Source organism: Cebus imitator, unplaced genomic scaffold (genome assembly GCF_001604975.1).
Source record: "Cebus imitator isolate Cc_AM_T3 unplaced genomic scaffold, Cebus_imitator-1.0 Scaffold93, whole genome shotgun sequence".
Classification (NCBI taxonomy): Eukaryota; Metazoa; Chordata; class Mammalia; order Primates; family Cebidae; genus Cebus; species Cebus imitator.
Genome location: NW_016107408.1, coordinates 5,070,078 through 5,095,281, shown reverse-complemented (window position 1 = coordinate 5,095,281; position 25,204 = coordinate 5,070,078). Strand labels below are relative to the sequence as shown.

The window sequence follows — 25,204 nt, the reverse complement described above, 5'->3', positions numbered from 1 at the left end:
CCTCATGATCCACCCGCCTCGGCCTCCCAAAGTGCTGGGATTACAGGCTTGAGCCACTGCGCCCGGCCAGGTTTATCTTATTCTTCTACTTATTTGCAATGCTTGAATTATTGTATTTATTTATTTTGAAACAGTTTCACTCTTATCTCCCAGGCCAGAGTGCAATGGCGCATCTCAGCTCACTGCAACCTCTGCCTCCCGGGTTCAAGCGATTCTCATGTCTCAGCCCCCCGAGTAGCTGGGATTACAGGCGCCCACCACCATGCCCAGCTAATTTTTATATTTTTAGTAGAGATGCGGTTTCACCATGTTGGCCAGGCTGGTCTCAAACTCCTGACCTCAGGTGATCCGCCCTCCTCGGCCTCCTAAAGTGCTGGGATTATAGGCGTGAGCCACTGTGCCTGGCCTTGAATTATTTTATAATATCAAAATCCATGATGTCACTTGCCAAAAATTCTCTCTTGCACAGCTTTTCTGAGAAACGTAAGCAGAGTATAGAGAATGCTCACAGTACACAGGCGTGTCGTGACTGGTGCAGCTAGTATGTGAATGTGTGAATGTGCTGGGAGGGCTGGGCTGCAGTGCGTGATGGTGATGCCACCTGGGGTGGGGTGAGGCATGTACATACAGGTGTGGCTGAACCCCACAGAGCAGTGTTCCCATGTGGGGTATGGGATGTGGCCTCTAGGATAGGAGGTGAGGCGTGTGGGACAATCTTGAGAGCTTTTCTGCCCAGAAATCTTCTGTCCCACCAGATTGATAAGGCTAGGTACCTAAAATTCTATTAGAAAGGTATTCCTTTCAGCCCTGGAGGCTGTTTAGTTGCTTGAGAGTAAAATGCAAATGCCATGGGTGGGGTGCATACCTGAAGGGCTTAGTGGCCAGCTCAGCCAGGATCACTGGCTGGCTTGCTGATGGGTATCTGGACGCCTGGAGTGGGGTGCAGGGCACCAACACCTGATGGGGTGGGATGAAAATCACTAGCAAACCTCAGTTTTCTGTTGATTTGAATCTGGCCTTTAGAGTTTTCTCCCATCTCTGCCGGCTAACTGAGCCTCACCTGTTTTGGGGAGTGTTGTGTGTGTGTGTGTGTGTGTGTGTGTGTGTGTGCGTGTGCACGTGCGTGCGCACATGTGTGTGTGTGTTTGGTTTTCAGGGCAAGGAAGTCCTGGTCTCCTTTCCATACCTGAGAACTTTTCCATGAGGACGCCAAGCTCAGCTTCGATCTCTCGGTGCATGGAGTCATTGGTAACGGCCAGAACCCACAGCAGCAGGTTTGTGGCCAGGGTCAGCATCAGGCCACACCTGGAGAAAGTGCCACACTCTTACACACCCTGGTTGGCTCCCCGGGCACCAAACCCTCACCATCCGCTGTTGTTGGGGCAGCCACTGACTACCTAGTGTCACGCTGGCACTAGGACACAGAAAAGGCTGCCCTGGGGCTACCTGGGACAAATCCCAGTCTAACCTATAGCCCCAGGGCCACCCTGACCAGGGAAGCTGTGGGGAGGACAGAGAGGCTGGGGGTTTGGGAGGGGGAGAAGTCTTACCTAGTGAAGTTGGTTTGGACCTGAACACAGTCTTTGCAGTGTTTCCAGAGCACCCAGGTCTGAAAGAGACAGGGCTTTGAGCCCAAGGGCTGGTGGAGGTGGTGGGACTCCAGTGTGAGTTCCTGGGGTGCATGCATGTATTTACAGTGGAAGACACAGGGAGAAAGACTGGGTCGGAATCCCAGCTCCACTGCTTCTTGCTGTGTGGTTTTGAGTCAGTGGCAAACCATCTCTGAGCCTTAGTTGCCTAAGCTCTGAAAAGGGACCAAAAAGCCCATCCTTTGGGGAAATGCCTTCTTATTGAGGGACATAAAGAAGACAGTGGGAATGAGGCACCCAACACAAGGCCTGGAGAATCAAGCGATTCTCCTGCCTCAGCCTCCGAGTAACTGGGACTACAGGCGTTTGCCACCACGCCCAGGTAATTTTTGTATTTTTAGTAGAGATGGGGTTTCACTATGTTGGCCAGGCTGGTCTTGAACTCCTGACCTCAAATGATCCACCCACCTTGGCCTCCCAAAGTGCTGGGATTACAGGTATGAGCCCCCACCAGCGGACATTGTATTCTTAAGGTTTGTTCCTCTAGGGAGTATATATTCAGGGATATACCTACATACGCATAGACAGCTGGACTTCTAAGTGTCTATGTTGGTGACACGGTGTGTGTGTTGATGCAGGAACACACGGGTATGTGTGGACGTGAACACTTGTGTGACAGATGTGGTGTGTGTGCAAAGACCCCGGGGCATTTGGTATTTGCCTATGTGGCTGTTCCTAGGTATAGGTAGTGGGAAATGTGTGCATGGCATGGGTAGATAGGGCGTGGGGACGGGAGAAGCCTGTCACCTGGATGCCAATGAAGACCATCTCAATGACAGGGAAGAAGAGTCTCAGCTGTGACTTGCAGTGGATGTGGCTCACGTCGTAGCCCACTCGGAAGATGTTGAGGCAGAAGGTACAGCTGCCAAAGAGCACCAGGGAGCCTAGCCGGGCGTACGGGTGGGCGTTGGCACCTGCCCAGAACCGGCTCTCCCTCCCCGTCCCTGCCTCGCCCCCCCAGCATCCTGAAACTCACCCCGCACCCAGAGGGGCCCTGCGTGAGGGTCTTGGTAAAGCACGGCATGTGGCTGGCGAGTGGTGCTTGCCACGTAGTAGAGAAGCCAGAGCAGGGAGAGGACCTTCAGCGTGGCCAGCAGGATCCACACGTCGCCCAGAGTAACGGCCACCTTGTTGAAGATCATGCTGCAGATGAAGGCCCCACCCAGGAACACCACATTCAGGGCCAGGAGCCCTGAGAAGAGCTGCCCGGCCTTCTGGGCCTGCTGGTCCCGCCGCAGCAGCAGGGAGAAATGCCGCACCAGCCAGGACTTCTGCCGGGGCTGGGCAGTGGCCGCTGTCTCCTCGGCCCCCACGTCCACTGGGTTCTCCTTCTCTGGGGCTGCTTCAGTCTCCTGTGCTTCTGGAGAAGGCATGGGTAGAGCCTCAGCAGGGGCTGGAGATGGAGAAAGTGTTCTGGGTTAACTGCCAGGCTGACCTGGGTTCAAGTCCACCCTGCTCCTAACTGCTGTGTCACTCAGGGCCAGCTATGCAGCCTTTCTGGTTGGGACATTGGAACTAACAACAGCTGCCCAGTTGCCTTACAGGACCTGAGGAGGTTCAAACAGACCAGGAGAAACCCTCTGTGCTGCACACAAACATGGGGAATTAGTTTGGCTGGTGTGAGGATCACGTCCTCCCTCTCAACCTCACTTCCTGACTTGTGCCTGATCCTAAGGTGAGCAGACTCTGCCTAGTGCCTGGTCAGTTTCCAGGGCTGTGACTTTTTGTCATTAAAAGGCAGCGGTGTCCTTCTGCCCCCCCCAGGAGGAATTTCAATTCTGACATCAGGGAGGGCAAGTTGGTGTCCTCTCTTATCCTGACGCTGATTGGTTGGGAAATGATTGCCTAAAATGTTTTGTAGAGAAGCATCCTGAGGCTGTGCCTGGGCTTGGTAGGAAAGAATGGGGGTGATCTGAAACATTACCGTATTATGGGAACATACAAGCACCTGGACAATTACTTTTAAAAGGTCTAGACCAGTGGTCCCCAACTTTTTTGGCACCAGGGACCAGTTTCCTGGAAGAGAATTTCTCCATGGATGGAGGGTGGGGGATGGTTTCAGGATGAAACTGTTCTGCTTCAGATCATCGAGTATTAGATTCTTATAAGGAGTGGGCAACCCCTAGATCCTTCACATGCGCAGTTCACAGGGTTCGTGCTCCTATGGGAATCTATTGGCACTGCTGATCTGACAGGAGGCGGAGCTCTGGCTGTCATGCTCCCTCCCCATCACCTCCTGCTGTGCGGCCTGGTTCCTAACAGGCCATGGGCTGGTACTGGTCCTCAGCCTGGGGACTGGGGACTCCTGGTCTAGATGATACCCATCAATTTCACAACAGGAGTTTCTTCTGGGATGAGGCTACTGGGATTAGGAGTGATAGACTTTTTAGCTTACTGTTCTAGTTTTTTTTTTAATCAGCACAGTACTTATGCAATTAAAAGTAACTTTAGGTTGGGCATGGTGGCTGATGCCTGTAATCTCAGCACTTTGGGAGGCTCAGGTAGGAGGATTGCTTGAGCACAGGTGTTCAAGACCAGCCTGGCCAACATAGCAAGACACTGTCTTTACATATGTGTGTGTGTGTGTGTGTGTGTGTGTGTGTGTGTGTGTGTGTATGATGGTTTATGCCTATAGTCCTAAGTACTCAGGGGGTGAGGCAGGAGGATGGCTTGAACCCAGGAAATCAAGGTTGCAGTGAGCTATGATTAGGCCACTGCACTCCAATCATTTGCAGTGAGTGACAGAGCAAGACCCTGCTTTTAAACATAAACAAATAAATAAAATAATTTTAAAATACATTAAAGATTTAGGGAAAAGGTTCTGGGGTTGATTTACAACATCTGCTGAGAGCATGGGACAGGCCCAGATCAGCACCACTGCCATGCCCTTGACTTTGAAGGAACTGACTTCCCTTTTTGTACCCCTTCCCCCACTCCCGGAAGTACTACGAGTGCCTGCTGTCACATAGGAAACACAATCTTTACCCTCCTCTTTTCCTGAACATCTCCTGCCACTCCCTCACCTCTCCCAAGCATTCACTCAGGCCAACCATTTTGTCAACACTTGCTTAGACCAGATTTTGGGTCACCCAATGCCTGCAGCTCAGAGTCCAGCATACTCTCCCCACTGGGCACTCCTTCCTGGTGGGACTGAGCTGCTGTTGAGAGTGGGGACAGTTCCGCTGCTTCTGGGTGCTCTCCTGGTGGGGAGGCTGAGCTGATTTGGAAGGATCCCTAGAGACCCCCTGTGCCACCCAGGCTCTTCCTTGGTCCTGCTCCTGCCCTTGTGCTCTGGGCTCAGGGTTCTAGGTGCTCACCGTCTCCATTCTCTTGCTTCCTAATGGTCACAATCTCAGAGTGGCATCTCCATCGCCACATCTCCTAGCAGAGAACTGGGTGTCCTCTTTGCCTCTCCCCTCATCCCTTGCATTCTCTTAGGCCCCAAGCTTGTTCGTTCCAGCTCACAAGTTGCTCTTAGATTTTTCTTTCTTTATTTTTAGAGCTAGGGTCTTGCTCTGTCTCCCAGCCTGGAGTGCAGTGGCACCATCATACCTCACTCCAACTTTGAACTCCTGGGCTCAAGTGATCCTCCTGATTCAGACTCATGAAGAGTTGGGACTACAGACAGGCATGTGCCATCACACCTGGCTAATTTTTAAAATTTTTGTTGCAGAGATGGGGTCACAGTGTGTTGCTTAGGCTGGACTCGAACTCCTGGCCTCAAGTGATCCTTCTGTGTCAGGTTCCTAAAGTGCTGGGATTACGGGTGTAAGCCACTGTACCTGGACTGGATTTTTCTTGACATCAACCACTACCTGGTCTGGGCCCCCTTCCTCACTCTCTTGGACTGGGCTCCCTGCCCAGAGTACCTCTCCCCTACTGAAAGTCCTGCAGAGGCAACCAACTGCCCTCAGTATAAAGTCCAAACTATGACACAGCCTGCATGGCCTCTCAAAATGAGAGGTGTATGATTAGCATGGACCTGGACAAGGTTCCAGGTTCTCTGCCCAAGGCAGGGTAGCTGCTGCTGCTTCCTGGTCTGGCTACAGCTTGGCTCTCCAGCATCATCTTCAGACCCTACTCCCCTCTCCTTGGGCTACACCATCTTGCTGCCTTTCCTGGAATGCCCCCAGTCTTTGCCCACACCTTATCCTTTGCCTTTAATGCCTACCCCTCTCAGCCCTTGGCTAACTCTAGCTTGTCCTTCAGGACTCGGCAGATACTCCGCCTTGTCTCCGCAGCCCTCCCTGATCAGCACTCCCCCCGCACCCCGTGCTGATCACCCATTGTCCTCTGCTTCCATTAGCTGTGCTTTGCTCTGTCTCTCCCTTGAGACCCCGGGCTTCAGGAGCTTCAGACACACCCTCTCTGCAGCACCAGAAGACCTTCACCATATCTGGCTTGAAAATGCAACCTCTCCAAGCTCCCATTCTCCCCTGCTCACCCACCTGCTTCAAATTTATACCTTCTGCTGTTCTCTTCAGGGGCAGATGGAGCACTCAAACTTGAGCCTCTTTTTGAGATTCTACAAATGATTTTTTCCCCTTTCCCAGTCCACTCTGTCATCCTTGCCCAAGTTCTGTCCCCTCTCTGTCCCCACCCACCTCCCCTGTCGCACTCAAGGTGCCTGCCACCCACACCCACCCAGGCCCATGTAGAGAGCTCTGCATTTCTCCCATGGTCTCCTGCCTCCTGCCATCCCTCCTGGACACTGCTCTTCTTTTTTCCCTGCCCACCACTTGCCTATCCTCCCCACCCACCTGGAAAGCCTTTCTCTCTGCCTAAGCCTTCTGGTACTACTTTGCTGGGGTCACTCCCCTCTGTTGAGAGTAGATGTGCCCTGTTTGGTGTCCTGTGGGTGTAGCTGGCTCTCATTAAGGCCCAGAACTCCTCCAGGACAGAGACCGGGCCCTGCTTAACTCAGACCCTGAAACCTAGCACAGATGTGACATTCACTCAGTGTTTGCCCACTGACTGTGTAGTCTTCTACAGAAGAATTTTCAGCACCAGAGCTGTGGACAGAGACCCTCCCCATAAAACTCTTTCCAGGCTGGCAGGGGAGGAGACTCCAGATGATCTTTATTTTTCCCTCCTAGTTGAACAAGGCTGGGGCTCACAGGGCTGCCTCCCTGCTCCATATCTCCCAACCCTAACTGCTCTACTTCGCCTTCCCCAAAACCCTCTCCCCCAGCCCCCAAGCAGGGTAGACATGATCAAGAGCCAAGATTCCAGCACTTATTACCTCTGTCATCTTAGACTACTGAGACTACTACAGAGAGCTACGTAGACTCTGTGCCTCAGTGCTGTCATCTGCAAAACGAATACACAACTATGGAATAGTAGCTGGTGCATAGTAGATGCTCAATAAAGACTTCCTGAGCAAGGCTGGGTTCAGTGGCTCACGCCTGTAATCTCAGCACTTTGGGAGGCTGAGGCAAGCAGATCCCTTGAGCCCAGGAGTTGAAGGCCAGCCTGGATAACATGACAAAACCCTGCCTCTACAAAAAATACCAAAAAATTAGCCAGGTGTGGTGGCATGTCCCTGTAGTCCCAGCTACCTGGGAGGCTGATGTGGGAGGATTGCTTCAGCCTGGGAGGTTAAGGCTGCAGTGAGCTGTGATCACACCACTGAACTCCAGCCTGAGGGGCAGAGTTAGACCCTGTCTCAAAAGAAAAAAAAAGTACTGAACGAATAAAGGAAGGGATTAGTACCAAATAGGGGCTTTGTCAGATTTACATGATTTAATACATGCAAGCACAGTAGAGAGTAATGCCTGGCGCCCAGAAAGCGCAGTATTAGCTGTCTCTGCATTTCCTTCCAGTTCGTTTCAGGTCCTGGAGAGCTGGGAGGAGTCCGGATTATTGGTGAATTTCAAGAATGGGTTTTACTCAGACTGGAGGGGACACTGGGGGACAAGGTTCCAGGTTCTCTCCCTCTGGGGTCTTTCTCCCACGTCTCCCACCCTGGGGGCCAACCCTCCAAAGGCCGCTGGAGTGAGCCCTCAAAGAGGCGAATTTAGTCCCTGGCTGGGCAGGGGGCCGGAGTGGGCATGTAGGGGTCTCAGGCAGAGGGCTAGGGCTAGGGCGCCTGGAACTGACAAGGAGGACTCCGCCGCCCCCTGGCACGCCCCTGGGCACGACGCCAGTCCAAGGGAGGGCCAGGACACCGAACTGGTTTGTGGGTCTCGGTTAGAGGCGGTGGTGATGAAAGCCGCGAAGCCGAAGCCCAAGCCGTCGGGCCCAGGAACTCAGGGCCAGCTCCCAGGAGGCTGCTGATCGCGGGCGCCCTCGGAATTTCCTTCCGAGCCATTTAAGGGACTGTGGGGCTGGGGGGCAGCCGCTTTGAGCGTACCCTAGACCGGGCGCCTAGACAGCCCCAACCAACCCCACGCCCCAGGCCTCCGCACCCACTTTCTGCTGTGTGGGCCCGGCCGGGAGGAGCCGCGCCCTGCGGCCCTCGTGCGGCCCAGGTTCACGGAAAGGAGTAGAGGCGCAGAGCCCGGGCTGAGGGGCGGGCAAGGGGCCGGTCTCAGATCAAAGGGAGTTGATCTCTCCACAGTCACCCCGCTCTCCCGCTCAAATCCCTGCAGCCCCTACTCGTGAACCCGGCTTTGGGGGGCGTAGCGTGTGCCAGTGTCTAGGGGGCTCTGGCTGGGAAAGCTTCGCCGGCGCTCCGGGCTTACCTGAGGCCGGGACAGGCATCGCCGCCGGCTAAGCACCGACTGCGGGCGCTGTGCGGATCGGGTCGTCAATCCCCAGGTGAGACCGATGCCCCCGACGCCCTCCCCCAGCAGGACTGCGCAGCCGCCGCTCGGACTCCGCGGCCCATCGATTTTTCTGTTGACTTTGGAAATCTCATTAATCCCTCTTTAATTACCCTGCCGGGGGCTCGGACCCAGAGGGTGCAGCCAATTGTGAAGCAGCTGGGCAAGTGGGCGGGGCCGAGGGCGGTGCAGGTGCGGGCAGGCAGGGTCTCCAGCTCGCATCCCATCCTTGTCCTCGGGTGGGGTGAGAGGGGTGCAGTGTTCTTAGGCCCAAAGTAAAGAGCTTGTGGGGTTCAGTCCTGGCTTTCCTTCGGTGATAAAGCTGGGAATGGACGCCCTCACTCCAGGCCAGGAGTCTCTTTTTTTCTGTGACCTACCTAGTCCCAGGCCTGGAGGCTGCCTGGCGGGACCCTGTATCTCCCTTAAGTCAAACCTGAACTTGGTATGGGGAGAGTTGGAGCACAGCCCCATTTTGACGGGGCAGGAGGCCTCCTCAGCTCCACCTGCAGCCTCTGAGAACTACTCACCTCCTTCTGCCGACAGGGTCCGGGCACACTTTCCTCAAAGTCCCCTGAACTCCAGGTGCTGCTGTTCCCATGCCCTCCCCCAAATGCCATCTGCTCCGTGGGTCCCACCCAGCCCTTCCCCTCCCCCTGACTCTGCATGGCCACTCCCACCTTTCACTCTTCTAACTGTGGAGCCTCCTTCCCTTCTCTCTGCTGTCTTCCATCCTAAGCATCTCTATATCCTTTGTAGAGTAGAATCCCCAGGACTTAGGGGAAGCTCCTAGTGGAACTCCTGGGGCAAGGGGAGGTCAGGGGAGGCCCCAGGTGGTGAGGATCTGAGTCTCCCGACTCCTCTTAAACTAGAACTGCCCTGTTTATATCTTTATTTTTTTTTTTGAGATGAAGTCTTGCTCTGTCTCCCAGGCTAGAGTGCAGTGGCTCGATCTCAGTTCACTGCAACCTTTGTCTGTTGGCTTCAAGCGATTCTCCTGCCTCAGCCTCCTGAGTAGCTGGGATTACAGGTGCTTACCACCATGTCCAGCTAAAGAGATAGGGTTTCATGTTGGCCAGGCTGGTCTCGAACTCTTGACCTCAAGTGATCCGTCTGCCTTGTCGTCCTAAAGTGCTGGGATTACAGGCGTGAGCCACCGCGCCTGGCCTATATCTATGTTATAAACTTGGATTCCTGTAGTATTTTATTTGAAGGGAAAAAACGATCTGCTTGAAAACAAAGTTTGAAAATTATTGTTCCTAGCAGAAAGGCTCTGGTTTTTTTGTAGCTATGTGACCTTGGGCAAGTCACTTTACCTCTCTGGGCCTCAGCGTCCTTTTTTGTAAAATGCAGACATTAGACTAGGTCACTGCTTCCTAAACTTTCTTGTGTCATGGGACACATAAAAAAATGATTAGATTGGGTGCTGTGGCTCATGCCTGTAATCCCAGCACTTTGGGAAGCTGAGGCGGGAGGATTACTTGAGCCCAGGAGTTCAAGACCAGCCTGGGCAACAAAGTGAGACTCCCCATCTCCACAAAAAATACACACGCCAAAAAAATTTAGCCAGGCGTGGTGGCAGTCGTAGCTGTAGTTCCAGCTACTCAGGAGGCTGAGGTGGGAGGGTCTCTTGAGTCCACGAGGTTGAGGGTGTAGTGAGCTATCTGTACTCCAGCCTGGGCAAAAAAGTGAGACCGTTTCAAAAAAATAAAAAATGATTATTTGTATACATCACCTGGAGATAAAGGGAAAAGGAAGATGGCAGTTTGGGAACTCCGGTTACCTGCTCTGTAGTCTGTCACTTGGATTTTGCTTACACGTTACAAAACTTGAGATCTGAAAATCTCCAGGCACCCTTCCCACTCCGAACCCCAAGATCCTCTCCTATGACCATCTCAGATGGGACAACAGAGACAAACAGTGAGGATGGGGAAAAGCACAGGTTTATTGGTTTCCAGCTCCAGGCAGTGCACTGGCCAGGCCCCAGGGCAGGATTAGAGGTGGAGCCGGAGCCAGCCCTTCCAGATCCTGCTGGTCCTAGAAATGCTGCCAGGAGAGGTCTCCCTTCCCCAGCCACCTCCTGCCCCACAGTCATACTGGGGTGGATGGGCCTGTCCTGATTGTGATTTAAAAATTCAACCTGGAAAAATAACTTTTGTGAAAATTCCACTCTGGGACCAGCAGACAATGGGCTGTCATATGGCACCAGCTGGGATTCATTCCCAGAGGATGTCTGAACAGGCACAGGAGCTCAGTCTCCTCTTCCCGCTCCCTGCCATGTCTCTGTCGGAGGCCTCAGGACAGCACGTAGACCTCCAGCAGGCTGGAGACGGCGTGCATACGATAGAAGATGCCGAAAGGGAGGCAGATGTTGACGATGGCCGCCCACAGGGAGTAGCCGTAGAAATCCACCTCCACTGTGTTGCTGAAGTGAGGGCGGGCCCCGAAGGCGGGCATGATCCACAGCTGTGAGGAGAGGGGAGGATTTCAGGAGCCGGCCCAGATGGAAGCCTGTGGGTCATTTCTGTGGGCTTTGCTGGGCTGTGGCAAGATGGGAGCCCATCCTTCTAGCTTGGTGGACAGGGAGGGCTGGGTGTCAGTGAATGGGCAGCTCCAGTATTTTGGACAGGACCTGACACTCTCTAAGGGGCTCAGGAAGTACGCCCAACTGAATTTGTCATCCCCAGGCTAGGAGTCCACCTGTGATCGCCTCTTCCAAAATCTTAGCAGGGTCTCAGTGTGGGATCGGGGAGGGGAGAAGAGGTTTCACTAGAAGAAGAGGTACAAACAGTGAAATCAGCAGCTCTGTCCTGGGGGGTTGTGTGCACAGGGGTGAGGGTGGCAGAATCAGATAGCCTAAGGGGAGGGGTTTGGGGTTCAGGCAGAGGGCCACTCCACGCTGTCCCTTCCTGAGCTCTGCCCTCCAGCTCTCTCCTCATCCCCTTCTCCCTTCCCAGGGCTGGGAGGAGGTGGATGTTGGAATCCTGCTTTCTCTCTGGCTATGAGCTCAGAAGGTTCAGGTGTGAGTAAGAAGCAAAGAACGAAGATTTTTAGACTAGCCCCACCCCTACCCCCAATTAACTGTCCTTGGACACACTGCAGTCTCAGCAGGCACTCTAAGCCTGTTCTGTCCTATAAAATGAAGGAGATGGAGAAGATGCTATTGGAGGTGATTAGGCTCAGATACCTGGAGCAAGAATAGCCTCCCAGAAGGTGGCCCTTCCAGAAGCCAGGCCTGGGTGGAAGGTGGGGTCAGGGCCAGAGGGCAGGGGGACAGGCACCAAAGCTGGTCCAAGACATGCTAAGGTGGGCCTTTTGCTTCTACTGATAGGGTCAGAGATTGATGACCACATGTCTTACTCTGTCGCCCAGGCTGGAGTGCAGAGGCGCCATCTCGGCTCACTGCAATCTCTGCCTCTCAGGTTCGAGTGATTCTCCTGCCTCAGCCTCCTGAGTAGCTGGCATTACAGGCACATGCCACCACGTCTGGCTAATTTTTGTATTTTTAGAAGACATGGGGTTTCGCTATGTTGGTCAGGCTGGTCTCGAACTCCTGACCTCGTGATCCACCCGCCTCGGCCTCCCAGGCCTCCCAGGCCTCCCAAAGTGCTGGGATTATAGACCTGAACCACCGCTCCTGGCCTTTTTTTTTTTGTTTGTTTAAGTGAAATTAACTCTGTTGGAAGGCTCCTGCATGGCATCATCCTACATCTATGGGTACCATGTCCTGGAGGATGGCCCTTCACAGTGGGACTCACTAAGAACAGCTCGTAGTTAGGGCTGCTGGTTCACCTCATGCAGGCAGGATTTCATGGGGTAGAGTTCACTCTGGGATCTTTCTCTGTGGGATATACCCACATTGAGTAATTTTCTATATTAGGGATATTTTTCTATTGCAGGTTAAAGCTGAAAGAACTGTTTTTCTATTGAGTGAAACTTCATTAGAAGTGTTTTATTCTCTTTGAGATGTACCCACATAGGTACATGTTTCTGTATCAGAGGTAATTGTAAGCCCCACTGGGCCATTTCTGTCCTGGGTTGTACTAGAAACATCAAGAGTCTTTCTCTATTGGGGTGCACCTTCATTCCCAGTGTTTCTGCCCTGGGATGCTTCTATATAGAGAACATATTTGTATTGGGTGAAGTCTATTGGTCTTCTTTTTTTTTTTTTTTTTTTTGAGACAGAGTCTTGCTCTGTTGCCCAGACTGGAGTACAGTGGCACGATCTCAGCTCATTGCAACCTCTGCCTCCTGGGTTCAAGCAATTCCCTTGCCTCAGCCTCCTGAGTAGCTAAGATTATAGGCGTGTACCATCACGCCTGGCTAATTTTTATATTTTTAGTGGATATGGGGGTTTCACTATGTTGGTCAGGCTGGTCTTGAACTCCCAGCCTCATGTGATCTTCCTGCCTCGGCCTCCCAAAGTGCTGGGATTATAGGCGTGAGCCACTGTGCCTGGACAAGTCTGTTGCTCTTAATCTTTGCTGAGTCACTGGGGAGGGGGTGACTGTTGTAGATGCCCTCCTTCCCAGCTGGCCTGCCACTTCACTCTGCTAACAGACTGCTCACACTTATGCTGGTCTCCGCTACTTCCTGATGCTGCTCCAATTATTCTGAGAAGCAGGCAGGTCACGAGTTCCCAGGGGCAGTCACACTTCCCAGCGGGGGGTGAGGGCCCCCCACCTTCCACATCAGCTCTCAGCTTCCTCTCACCTCCGCCCAGTCCCTGTGTCAACCTTCCCTGGGACCCCTCCAGCTCTATCCGGTGCCTAGATGCCAGAATGCTAGGATTTCATATTCTCTGTGTGCCCTGAGATGCCATTTTCCCCAAACTACGGCTGACCCCCTCTGAACCTGCTCCTTTCCTAGAGAGCTGTAAGATTCTCAGGTGGGCTGCGGGCAAGACAGAGAAGGCTAAGTGCTTAAACCTGCAAGAGGATCCTTCCTCAGACTCTTCTTCTCCCAAGCCCATCCCTTGCTCCCCACAGCTACTCACGATCACATTGCAGAGCAGGAGAAACAGAGCAATGTCTTTTAGGCACCGGCGTCTCCAGTGGCTTCTGGGGGTTGAGACGATGCCCACTGCTTCCTGCTGGTCTGCAGGGCTGGGGCTGACCAGCCCGGGGCTGGGTGGGCAGGCAGGCAAGGTGTGGAGGGCGTCCTGGTTGGTGAAGGTCAGGCCTTGGCAGGGCTCCTTGGGGGGTGTACTGTGAGGCTCAGCTCCGGGTGGTCCTCGGTGAAGGCTCTCGATGATAAACATGTTCTGGAAGGTGTGCTGGGCGATCATGAGCAGCGCGTGTGTGAGGTTGAGCCCTGCCAGCAGGTCCTGGGGCGTGCCCACCACCACGGCCACAATGGAGTAGTAGGAGATGGCGTACTGACCCAGGGCGGCACCCATCAGCAGGGCCACGTCCAGGGTGCGCGTGGGGTTCTTATGGTGGTCCATGGCCCGGCGGTCAAAACGGTAGATGATGGAGCCACTCAGGCTGACCAAGGTCGTGAGTCCCAAGCAGACAATGTTGAAGCTATAGTAGATGACCAGGGCCTGCTGGGTGCGGCCCCCCTCCCCGCTCACTTGAACCTCGTAGATGATGAATACAGCCAGCCCCGCCACGAAGAGCAGCAGACCCAGAACTGGGCCGGCAAAAAAGGTCTCCCGGAAGAGGCTGACCGGGGATGGGGTGTGGCTGTGGCCAGGGGTGGAGGTCAGCAATCTACCCACATTCTTCCACATGACATACAGCATGGTGGAGGCGAAGAGGCTGTACTCGATGTTGAAGGGGTATAGGTAGAAGTACCCCTGCTGGAAGATCTGGCAGACGGCCGTGCTGCAGAGGCAAGAGTCTCCTCCCACTGCGTTGCCTGCACGCTCTGCTGCGGAGAGAGAGACACGAGACTGGACTGCCTTCTCACCTTCCTAGAGAGGTCTCACCCCTGGCCTGTGATCAATTTTTTTTTTTTTTTTTGAGACAAAGTCTAGCTTTGTCTCCAAGTGCCAGGCTGGAGTGCAATGGCACGATCTCGGCTCACCGCAACCTCCGCCTCCCGGGTTCAGGCAATTGTCCTGCCCCAGCCTCCTGAGTCGCTGGGATTACAGGCACGCACCACCATGCCCAGCTACTTTTTTGTATTTTTAGTAGAGACAGGGTTTCACCATGTTGACCAGGATGGTCTCGATCTCTTGGCCTCGTGATCCACCCACTTCGGCCTCCCACAGTGCTGGGATTACAGGCTTGAGCCACCGCACCCGGCCCATTTTTTTTTTTTTTTTTTTTTTTTTTTTGAGATGGAGTTTCACTCTTGTTCAGGATGGAGTGCAATGACGTGATCTCGGCTCACTGCAACCTCTGCCTCCCGGGTTCAAGTGATGCTCCTGAGTAGCTGGGATTATAGGAGCCCGCCACCATGCCCAGCTAATTTTTGTAATTATAGTAGAGACAGCGTTTCGCCATGTTGGCCAGGCTGGTCACGAACTTCTGAACTCAGGTGATCTGCCTGCCTTGGCCTCCCAAAGTGCTGGGATTACAGGCGTGAGCCTCTGTGCCCGCCCTACCCTGTGACCTTTGTAAAGGCAGGGTTCCTGCCTGTCACGACTGCTATATTCACCATGGTATCCCTCATACCTTCACAGGGTGTGGCACACTCCTTCATTTCACAAATATTTCTTGAGCACCTACTGTGTGCCAGAGACTGTGGGACACACCAGTGCTCAGTAAGAACAGTCTGGGCCAGGCATAGTGGCTCACACATGTAATCCCAACACTTTGGGAGGACAATGCCGGCAGATCACTTGAGGTCAGGAGTTTGAGACCAGCTTGGCCAACATGATGAAACCCCATCTCTACTAAAAATACAAAAATTAGCTTGGCCTAGTGGCATGTGCCTGTAGTTCCAGCTACTTGAGAGGCTAAGACATGAGAATCGCTTGAACCCAGGAGGCGGAGGTTGCAGTGAGCTATCATACCACTGCACTCCAGCCTGGGCGACAGAGGGAGACTCTATCTCAAAAAAAAAGAACAGTCTAAACCACAGGGTTACGCACTTCACCCCATTCAATTCCTTCCATCCCTTCCAGCCCTGGCTCCCTGAGACGGAAAGTGGCCCTCTTGGGAATCTTTAACGTTCAAGCTTCCTCACGGCCCTCCGCACCATCTGACTCAGCCCGGAAAGCCAGCGGCAACGTCCAGTTCTCCACATGACCGCCCTGTCACTTCTGTTTGTACCACATGGAAAGGAGCCATGACTCCAGAATGTGCTTTGTAGGATAGGGTACCCTGGGGCTTGGCAAATGTCTCTTTTCATCCTGAGAGCTGGCCCAGCTGGCTTTGCAGATGAAGAAACCGAGGGTTTCTTCTTCTCCTTCTTCTTTTTTTTTTTTTTTTGGATGGAATCTCACTCTGTCACTAAGGCTGGAGTGCAGCAGGACAATCATGGCTCACTGCAGTCTCGACCTCCCGGGCTCAAGCGATCCTCCCAGCTCAGCTTCCCATAGTAACCACAGGCATGCACCACCACACCCGGCTAATTAGAGTCAGGGTTTCATCATCTTGCTCAGGCTGGTCTCGAACTCCTGAGCTCAAGCAATCTGCCTGCCTTGGCCTCCCAATGTGCTAGGATTACAGGCATGAGCCATTGCACTTGGTCCTGGGTTGGTCCCTTCTTGGCGGGATGGAGACCGGTTGGGGGGCCAGGGCTGCAGCCTCAAGGAGAAAAGGACGCCCCCGATACTCCCCTTCTGGAGTCACCTACATTTATACTGCAGAGGTAAATCCTGCAGCAGGAGGAGCCCCCGGGCTCTCTCCTTTGCCTCTATGCCCTTATGAGGGAATGAGAGACTGATGTTACAAATTCAGAAAGCACCCGGCCCCAGGCCTGGTAGCCACAGGGCCAGCATTGAGATGAAACTCACGGTCAGAGGCGAGACGGGTGTGGCTGGCATTGCCGTGAGAACTGCTGTAGGAGTGGGCCTGGTGCACGGATTCATCCACCACGGCTGCCATCCAGATGGCCAGGTTGGTGGTGAGCGTGAACATGAGACCGCACCTGTTTGGGGTTGGGGGCAGGGACAAAGAGGCCTGTGACCCTTTAGCGGGTGGTGGGTTGGGGAGCAATAGTGAGAGCTGGCGTTGGGAAATGAGAAAGCAGCCAGGCCCTGTGTGAACAGGGAAGCTGATTTCAGTAGGAACACAGCCCGGCTGGTATGCCACGCAAGAGAGGGCCAAGAGCTTTCCAGGGGGCCAGGCCACCACCACTCCCTCCCCTGGGACACAGTCCCTCAAGGTAGTGGAAGTCAGCCTGACAAAGCAAGGAGGCCTTGGCTGCAACCCGACCCAGGGGGCATACAGGGGACCCTGCCCCGGGGTGGAAAGCCTGAATCTCTCCTGCAAGGCCAACACCGGCGTGCTGGGCACGGGCATCGAGCTGGGGTTCTCACCGGGTCAGGTCCAGGTGGACGTGAACACAGTCTTTAGCGGAGACCCAGAGAAAGTAGGTCTGTATTGAGAGAATGTGGTGAGAAGCATTTACTCCACAGATGGACAAAACTCCAGTGCATCCACGTCCATGCCATCTTGTTCTCTCCGCCCGAGGAACCCTTACACTGAGTTACCAGGTTTATTTTAGCTTCACAAAATGAGATGGGGGCTGGGCATGGTGACTCACGTCTGTAATCCCAGAACTTTGAGAGACTGAGATGGGTGGATCACTTGAGGTCAGGAGTTCAAGACCAGCCTGGCCAACATGGCGAAATCCTGTTTCTAAAATACAAAAAATTAGCTGGGCATGGTGGCATGTGCCTGTAATCCCAGCTACTTGGGAGGCTGAGGCATGAGAATCGCTTGAACCTGGGAGGTGGAGGCTGCAGTGAGCCGAGATTGTGCCACTGCACTCCAGCCTGGGTGACAGAGCGAGACTAAGTCTCAAAGAAACGAGGTGGGGAGCACTGTCTCTTTCTATTCTGCTGCACGATTTGTATAAAATAGTGGTTCTCCATTCTTTAAAGGTTTGCAAAGTGTCACATGTGAAACTCCACTCGCGGTGGGGTTTATTTTGTGTGGAGGTGGGGGTCAAGTAAAGTTTTGACTACCTAGTTATTTTTTTTCTGGGAGCAAGGCTGGCCTGAGGTTAGGTCTTGCTCAGGGTGGAAGGAGACTCTGTGGACTTCTCACCTTCCTTTGACAACATCCCCTGCTCATCCTCTTCCTCTGTCACCCTGCCAGGGCTTGCTGTTGTCTGGCTGCCTGTGAATCCCTGCCATGCCATTTGGTGATGTGGGAATATCTATATTTTCATTTTACCTGAGTATTCTTCAAACCCGTAAAATGTGAAAGACTAAAGCTGCATAAATGCCACAGCCAGCCGTGTGCTGAATTGTGGAAACCTGGGCAGCAGGGGTGATGTTTCTGGGGAGGGCATCATCCATGGTGCCATTCTGGTCATGATAGAAGGCTGGGGGCTTTTCTGATCCCATCTAAGGCCAGTCCTGTCTCAGCTCAATCAGAAGCTCTTTCAAAGTATTGTTTATGCAACAACAATAACAACAAAAGAAATGTTTGAGAAATCCCACTTACAGTCAGACCTTATTTCTGAATAAATACAGAACAGAAGGGCCAAGCTGGCAGGACCCTGGGCTGACATGGATGCCCCCTATGGGCACCCAAGGAGGGCAGGCCAGGTGCTAGGAGACAAAGCTGGCTGTCACAACTCACACCGCCTAGGTGTTAACTACTGGCACTTCTTAGGTTGAAATAACATTGCAGAGCTCCAGGTGGGAGCTCACACTGGGATATCACTTCATTATGCGGTGTTCCCACATTGATGGACTCCTGTGATGTTCCCTACAGCCCTGTTCCCAGTTTGCTTAATTGCTCAGGATAGGAGGCAGGTGGAGCTCAGGTCTCTGACCCCTTGCTGGCTCCTTTCTCCCACACAGCGACACTCTTCCACCCACCTGGATCATGACGAACACAGCCTGGATGAGGGGGTGCAGGATCTTGATGGCCGACTGGCACTCAAAGAAACTGGAGTAGTAGCCGGTCTTGAAGACATCCATGACAAGAGTGCAGACTCCAAACAGCACCAGCCCACCTGGTGCGAGATGACAGTCCCTGAGGATGGGAGGCTGGGCAGGTGGGCGGATGGGTGAGTGAGTGACCGTTGGATGGATTAATGGGGAGGGTGGGAGGATAGGTGGATAGGCGGATAGACAGACTGAAAGGCGAATGGGTGGATGGAAGGGTGAGTGTATGACTGAGGGGGGGGATGGATGGACATGCTACCAAGCCCCCCCTTTCTTCTTTGCGGCTGTGTAGATACCACAGAGAGCCCTGACAGGGCTCTTTCAGTGGCTCCCGTCTTCTGGTTCCTGCTCTCCATCAAAGGCCCTCGGGCGGCCAGCCTTCTCCAATTTTCCGACCGGTGGCAAAGAGGTCTCCCTTCATCCATCCCTCTACTCATCTCTCCCCCAGGACCTCTTCCCTCCCCTTTTCCTTAACTGCAGCCCACCTCACCCTCAGCCACATCCGGCCCTCCTGGTCCTCCCTAGGGAAGCTCTCACCTTTCTACATCAACCACCGCTGCAACTCCTGCAAAACCCTCAGCCTACAGGTCCCTGCTGTGCCCACCCTACCTCAACCCCACCTCCCCTGGCACCTCGGAGCCAGATGGGGCCAGCGTGTGCATCCCGGTAGGGCACCGCGCCGGGGTAGCGCACAGTGCGGAGGAGGTAGAAGAGGATCCAGAGCACTGCCAGCAGCATCATCGTGGTGAGCAGCGCGAACACGTCGGTGTCGTACACGGCCACCTTGTTGAAGGCTCCGCCGCTGATGAGCGTGCAGGCGAGGAGCAGCACGTTCACGGCCAGCAGCACCGACAGCAGGCGGCCGCCCTTCTTCCACACCTCCCTGGGGCCCGCCTGTGGCGCCAGGGGGCTCTCATTGGGGCGGGGGGCCAGCTCCTCGGACATGGCGGGGGCGACTGGCGGAGGCTAGAGAGGTCACTGTGGGGGAGGAGCGGACAGGACCCCGGGTCAACCCCGACGGCTCTCCTTCCACCATCTCATCCCTAAATTTGGGGACTAGGGAGTTCCCGACCCACAGGGTGGGGGCTTCGGGTGCTGGAGGAAGCGCTGGGAAAGGGGAAGAGAAAACGCAGAACCTGCTTCTCTCGCCGGACAGGAAAGAAAGGAGAAGTGGCAGCACCGGGTCGGACCCCACCAAGGGTCCCCACTCCCCAAGTCCGACAGCCCTCTGGCCCCGGGCACCCACCTGGCTGGGCCTGGAGCCGGCGCTGAGCTGGGGGTCAGGGGACGGCGAGCGTCTCCTCTCTCCCACGCCGGGCTGGACAGGCGCTTTATACCCAGGAGGACAGGGTGATTTACAGCTGCGGGAGTTCGGCTCCATAAAGCTCTCAGTCCCGCTCACATGATCCATCTTTCTCCAAGGTGAATTTAGGAAGGAGCCCGTGGGAGCCAGATAAGGCAAGATTCATATTTACGCTTTGAGAGGCGACCCCACTCCGTCACCCCAGTGCGGCCAGGCTCGGGTGCGGCCCCGCACTGCGGCACCCAGAGGGCACCCCGCCCCCGGTGCCCACCGCGCCCTGGCGCGCAGCATTCCAGGCGCCCAGAGCCCCGAGAGCTAAGCTCAAGAGACGTCCCGAAAGCCCGCGGGCACCCCGACGCCTTCCAGCCGCGGCGCACCCTGTATCCTCGTGCTCCTCTGCTGCTGCCCGGGATGGAAACCCCAGTCCTCTTCCCCGCACGGTCCTCGCAGTGACCCAAGCTCCCTTTTCCGCTACCCCGCCGCCCCGCCCGCCCCCCGGTCCCCACTCCGCTGGATGCTGCGAAGTCCGGGCTTGGGTGCGAAGTTCCACGCGGCGCGCGGAGCGGCTGCCAGTCCTCTAGCGCCCCCTGCTGGAGCGCGGCCGAGGGACTCGTGCGGACGGCGGCGGCCGTGCCCGCGGAGACCCACTCGCTCACCGCACCGCGGTCGGTGCTCGTGCCCTTTCTTAGGCCCACTGTCCTGGGACTCAGGGCAGCTCCCACACCCCGCCCTCGGCACCCCTCCCCAGCTCTCGGCTTGTTCTACTGACAGGTGGAGAAATCGGGAGCCACAGCGCCCCAGGATCTAGTGAGGACGGACACCTGTCTGTCCCCGGATTGGGGCGGGGCCCCGGGGTGGGCACTTTTGAAAAGGGGTGGCAGGGTCTCGCGTGGGTCACCCTCGTGCTTTGAGGTGCGTGCGGGGTGTTTAGGACCCAGGGGAAAGCCGGGGGCGGCTCCCTGGACAGCGGGAGAGTCCCCCCACCCCCGCCTCCGGGTGAGCGGCTCAGATGTCCCAGTAGTTGCGGCTCTGGCGCTCCGCACCCTCCGTCTGCGGCAGCGGGGGCTGGTGGCCCCGGCCCCTGCCTGGCCCCCCTCCCCCAACCTCATGCCTCAGCCCTAACCCCGCCGCCCTCCCATGCGGAGGGCCTTTCCCGGTGCCCCCCGCCCGCCCCATCCACGTCGGGCGCCATGAACGACCAGTACCACCGGGCAGCCCGGGATGGCTACCTGGAGCTCCTTAAGGAGGCCACCCGGAAGGAGCTAAATGCCCCCGACGAGGATGGCATGACCCCCACTCTCTGGGCTGCCTACCACGGCAACCTTGAGTCTCTGCGCCTCATTGTGAGCCGCGGGTAAGTACACCCCACCCAGCACCCTTGAAGCCCCGCCCTTGAAGCCCCTGAAACCCCTGGGCTCCTCCGCTCCTCCTTGGAGCTCCTTCCTTCCCCTGCAGACAGGTGCATCCTTAGACCCTGCTGTTGGTGGGAGAGACACACGTGGAGGGGGACCCAAGCAGAGGCATCTGACACTTGTAACATTTGTGACCTGGATTTGGGGCTAGGAGGGGAGAAACTGGGATTTGGGGGTTCCTGATTATGGGGGATTGCTGCAGAGTGAGGGTAAGGTGGGAGAGATTCCCTGGCTGGGGTCCTCCTGGAGCAAGTGTGAGGGGCTTACACCCAGAGAAGGCTGGGAAGTCTGGAGGAGCCAGCAGTGGGGGGTAGGAAGGGAGGGGGTCTTCACTGCCCACTCTCCAGCCTTTGATCCAAAGGGCTCTCCCAGCCGGCACCCACCTCCTCCCTGCAGGCTAGTGTCACACGGCACTTACCCTCACCCTGCTCATTTCTGGGATTTATGGACACTGTCCACAGTGCCAAATGTCACTGGTTCAGCCACCCCATTAACTCTTTCCAAGCCCCTCCCCTACAGCCAGGCACAGCTAAGCTACAGGGAGACTGTGATGTGCTCACCCTGAAGGGGCTTCTCTCCCCTCTCCCTCCCTTTGGAGTTGTCTGAGGGGGAGGGGTGGGCATCCAGTGCAGGTGTCAGCGCCAGGGACAGGGCCTGGAGGTGTCAGTTGAGCCACCTCCAGGACCAGAGCTACTGAGGTAGGTTCCTTGGGGCTAAAGTCAAAGGACTGTGACCAACTCTCTCAGGTCCAATGGCTTTATAAAGAGAAGTCAGGTTGTTCTGGACACCAGGGCGGCCTGGACAGGATGAGGGGTGACAGGACACCCCAGGAGAGTTGATGTGAAGTCGCAGGTCATGGGAGAGAGGGCCAGGGGCTGAACTGGCCCTGGTGCCAGGCACTGGGCTGTGGCCTGAACATGTCGTGGGTGCTGGAGACCCCTCCCTCTTGCCCTCTCCTTGGGCCCAGCCTCAGGTGGGAGCAGCCTTGGAGCCTGGACAGCTGTGCCATGTCATGGGAGGCCAAGGCTGACTGGCCCCTCCCCACCCCAGGAGGGCAAACAGTGACACTGGCCCCTGTCACCCCTTCAGAGAGGCTCATGGGAGTAGGGGAAGAGGGCTCCTTTTGGCTACACCAAGCCCCAAGTCCTTCAGAGGTCAGGACTGGTGTTTGATGGGGTGTGGGCCGGGTGCCGGGGGCCCTTCCCACACTGGCCTGCAGGACTTGGAAGCCGGGAGGGGAGGCCCAGGAGGGGGTGTGCGGGGAGCTGTTGAGACAAAGGAGTGATTCTTCCCCCAGGCCTGGGGGGTGGCCTCATGGCCTCATTAGCGCAGGGCAGGGGTGCTGTGCTGGGCCCCCAAGGGAGGGAGAGCTCCGGAGGGGTCTTGGGAGTTTCCCCTGGGGGACACATTCTGGTGTGAAGGTGCTTGTGGGGGCTGTCGGGGGTCCCTGGACAGGCTCAAGTGAGCCAGCCTCTCAGGGATACCAAAGAGAGGGCAGCCTGGGGAGGGGAGGGCTTTGGAGCATGGGCAGCTGATTCCCTCCTCCTCCCCTCCAGTCCTGGCTGCCCCGGCACTCCCCTCCGGGTCCAGGCCAAGGCCCGACACCTCTCGAACTCGGGCTTGCCAGGCCTGGCCCTGCTCCCTGCAGACAGGGCCGTGCCCGCAGACACGCAAGCCCACACCTCACACACACTCACCCGGGGCTGGGGCCCGGCACACACCACCCTCTGGTCTTTCTCTTTTACGGTCACTGGGCACACACAGTCACTCTCACCACACCTGCCTAGAGACCCAGGGGCCCTGGCCCACCACTGCTCTGGGCCAGCTCTGCTCAGGGCCCCATGAATAATTCACTCCCTTCTCTCAGGGCATCAAATATTTATCCCCTGAGATTCCCAGCCCTCAGTCCGCTCGGGGAAGGCCCCGCCCCGGGCCCGCCTTCTCTGCCACCCCACCCCCTGCACACCTGGGGCCATTTTCCCCTGGGCTCACCCCAGGTCTGTTTGGTGGCTTAGGCCTGCAGGTGTCCTGGAGTCGAAGAGGTCGCAGGGTCACGGTCCCTTTGGGGCCCGCTGTGGCCGTGGGGAAGCTCCCCTCCTCACCTCCACTCCCTCCACCTCCATCACCAACCAGGACTCGTCACCTGTCCCTCCTGTGTGCTTTCCCTGCAGGGGTGACCCGGACAAGTGTGACATCTGGGGCAACACACCCCTGCACCTGGCAGCTTCCAATGGCCACTTGCACTGCCTGTCCTTCCTGGTGTCCTTCGGGGCCAACATCTGGTGCCTAGACAATGACTACCACACGCCGCTGGACATGGCCGCCATGAAGGGCCACATGGAGTGCGTGCGCTACCTGGACTCCATCGCGGCCAAGCAGAGCAGCCTCAACCCCAAGCTGGTGGGCAAGCTGAAGGACAAGGCCTTCCGCGAGGCGGAGCGGCGCATCCGCGAGTGCGCCAAGCTGCAGCGCAAGCACCACGAGCGCATGGAGCGGCGCTACCGGCGCGAGCTGGCCGAGCGCTCCGACACCCTCAGCTTCTCCAGCCTCACGTCCAGCACCCTGAGCCGCCGGCTGCAGCACCTGGCGCTGAGCAGCCACCTGCCCTACTCGCAAGCCACGCTGCACGGCACGTCCAGGGGCAAGACCAAGATGCAGAAGAAGCTGGAGCGGCGAAAGCAGGGCGGCGAAGGCACCTTCAAGGTCTCCGAGGATGGGCGCAAGAGCGTGCGCTCGCTCTCCGGCCTGCAGCTGGGCAGTGATGTGATGTTCGTGCGCCAGGGCACCTACGCCAACCCCAAGGAGTGGGGCCGAGCCCCGCTCCGGGACATGTTCCTCTCGGACGAGGACAGCGTCTCCCGTGCCACGCTGGCGGCCGAGCCTGCTCACTCGGAGGTCAGCACCGACTCAGGCCACGACTCCCTGTTTACCCGCCCCGGCCTGGGCACCATGGTGTTCCGCAGAAACTACTTGAGCAGTGGGCTTCAGGGACTGGGCCGCGAGGATGGGGGGCTGGACGGGGTGGGCGCGCCGAGGGGTCGGCTGCAGAGCTCCCCCAGCCTGGACGACGACAGCCTGGGCAGTGCCAACAGCCTGCAGGACCGCAGCTGTGGGGAGGAGCTGCCCTGGGACGAGCTGGACTTGGGCTTGGACGAAGACCTGGAGCCCGAGACCAGCCCGCTAGAGACCTTCCTGGCCTCTCTGCACATGGAGGACTTTGCCGCCCTCCTGCGGCAGGAGAAGATCGACCTCGAAGCTCTGATGCTGTGCTCTGACCTCGACCTCCGCAGCATCAGCGTCCCCCTGGGGCCCCGAAAGAAGATCTTGGGGGCCGTGAGGAGGCGGCGGCAGGCGATGGAGCGCCCGCCGGCCCTGGAGGACACAGAGCTGTGAGTGTCCAGCCTGGCCAGGGCATGGGGGGGGGGGGGGGGGATGGAGGAACAGGAGTTGGAAGGCCTCTGGGGAGGGGGTTACAGATCTGCCTATTGAGGAGTGGAGGGTGGGGGAGATACTGTATTTCATACAATCGAAATGGGGCCATCAATGATAAGAGGCCCCATTATTTTATTTACCACCAGCTTAGAACAAGAAGCTGCCAATTTATTGATGACCAGAAGCGTTCTTATCACAAAGCCTCGATTTGTGATAAGTGCACCTCGATTTTGGGGATATCAACATGTACGGAAATGGGTCTTAGTGTCAGTGAGGTACAGAAGTCACAGGAATCACAGCTGGGGTGCTGTTGAGCCCTCCCCCTCCCAGGTGCTGGGTTGTGCCATTGAACAAGTCCTCCTGCTTAATCCCCCTAAACGCCTGAGTGAGCTGGACTACATTGGTGGACTGTATCCTTCCCATTTTACAGCAGATGGAGGCTCAGATGGTCAGAATAGCTCACCCCAAGGTCCTGCTGCTGCTGAGCCTGGAGCTGGGCTTGATCCCTGGTCTGCATGGCTTTAGAGCCTGGGGTCAAGGTGGCTCCCGTGGGCTGCAGGGCGTGCAGTCAGCAGGGCCTCTCAATTGCCCAAGCCCTCAGGCAGATTTTTTTTTTTTTTTTTTTTTTT

The 25,204-nt window shown here is 56.3% G+C and overlaps 3 protein-coding genes across 6 annotated transcripts in view; 1 reads left to right on the top strand and 2 right to left on the bottom strand.

Annotated features, from left to right (window-relative positions):
• Window positions 1–8,561, bottom strand: part of OTOP3 (otopetrin 3) — a 14,590-nt gene extending 6,029 nt beyond the window's left edge. The window contains exons 1-6 of one of the 3 annotated variants that reach the window (XM_037741027.1): window positions 8,333–8,498; window positions 3,883–4,011; window positions 2,626–3,042; window positions 2,397–2,533; window positions 1,551–1,609; window positions 1,187–1,305 (exon numbers count right to left, since the gene is read on the bottom strand). In XM_037741027.1, coding sequence (XP_037596955.1) covers window positions 1,187–1,305; window positions 1,551–1,609; window positions 2,397–2,533; window positions 2,626–3,022 — 712 coding nt within the window. In that variant the 5' untranslated portion in view covers window positions 3,023–3,042; window positions 3,883–4,011; window positions 8,333–8,498. Of the gene's footprint in view, window positions 1–1,186; window positions 1,306–1,550; window positions 1,610–2,396; window positions 2,534–2,625; window positions 3,043–3,882; window positions 4,012–8,332 lie in introns of all 3 variants that reach the window. The other 2 variants (XM_037741028.1, XM_017535694.2) reach the window with 2 other exon arrangements.
• Window positions 8,562–10,338: 1,777 nt separating this feature from the next.
• OTOP2 (otopetrin 2) lies at window positions 10,339–20,036 on the bottom strand. The gene is made up of 7 exons (XM_017535693.2): window positions 19,675–20,036; window positions 19,061–19,406; window positions 18,360–18,496; window positions 16,845–16,903; window positions 16,320–16,453; window positions 13,407–14,281; window positions 10,339–10,876 (listed from the first exon to the last, which is right to left on the bottom strand). Exons 2-7 carry the CDS (start codon window positions 19,371–19,373, stop codon window positions 10,706–10,708), a joined length of 1,689 nt encoding a protein of 562 aa, XP_017391182.1. The 5' UTR covers window positions 19,374–19,406; window positions 19,675–20,036; the 3' UTR covers window positions 10,339–10,705.
• A 700-nt stretch (window positions 20,037–20,736) lies between these two features.
• The window catches only part of USH1G (USH1 protein network component sans), a 7,450-nt gene continuing 2,982 nt past the window's right edge, over window positions 20,737–25,204 (top strand). The window contains exons 1-2 of one of the 2 annotated variants that reach the window (XM_017535691.1): window positions 20,737–21,085; window positions 23,315–24,532. In XM_017535691.1, the coding sequence (XP_017391180.1) occupies window positions 20,922–21,085; window positions 23,315–24,532 (1,382 nt within the window). In that variant the 5' untranslated portion in view covers window positions 20,737–20,921. Of the gene's footprint in view, window positions 21,086–23,314; window positions 24,537–25,204 lie in introns of those variants that run through there. The other variant, XM_037741026.1, reaches the window with a different exon arrangement.

Bases quoted from the DNA above. Each gene is read 5' to 3' on its own strand.
- OTOP2 (XM_017535693.2), bottom strand. From the start codon at position 19,373: ATGTCCGAGGAGCTGGCCCCCCGCCCCAATGAGAGCCCCCTGGCGCCA. The intron at 16,904-18,359 runs GTGGGTGGAAGA...CTCTCAATACAG, and splicing joins CTGTGTTCGTCATGATCCAG to ACCTACTTTCTCTGGGTCTC. The intron at 14,282-16,319 runs GTGAGTTTCATC...TCTCCGCAGCAG, and splicing joins CACCCGTCTCGCCTCTGACC to AGCGTGCAGGCAACGCAGTG.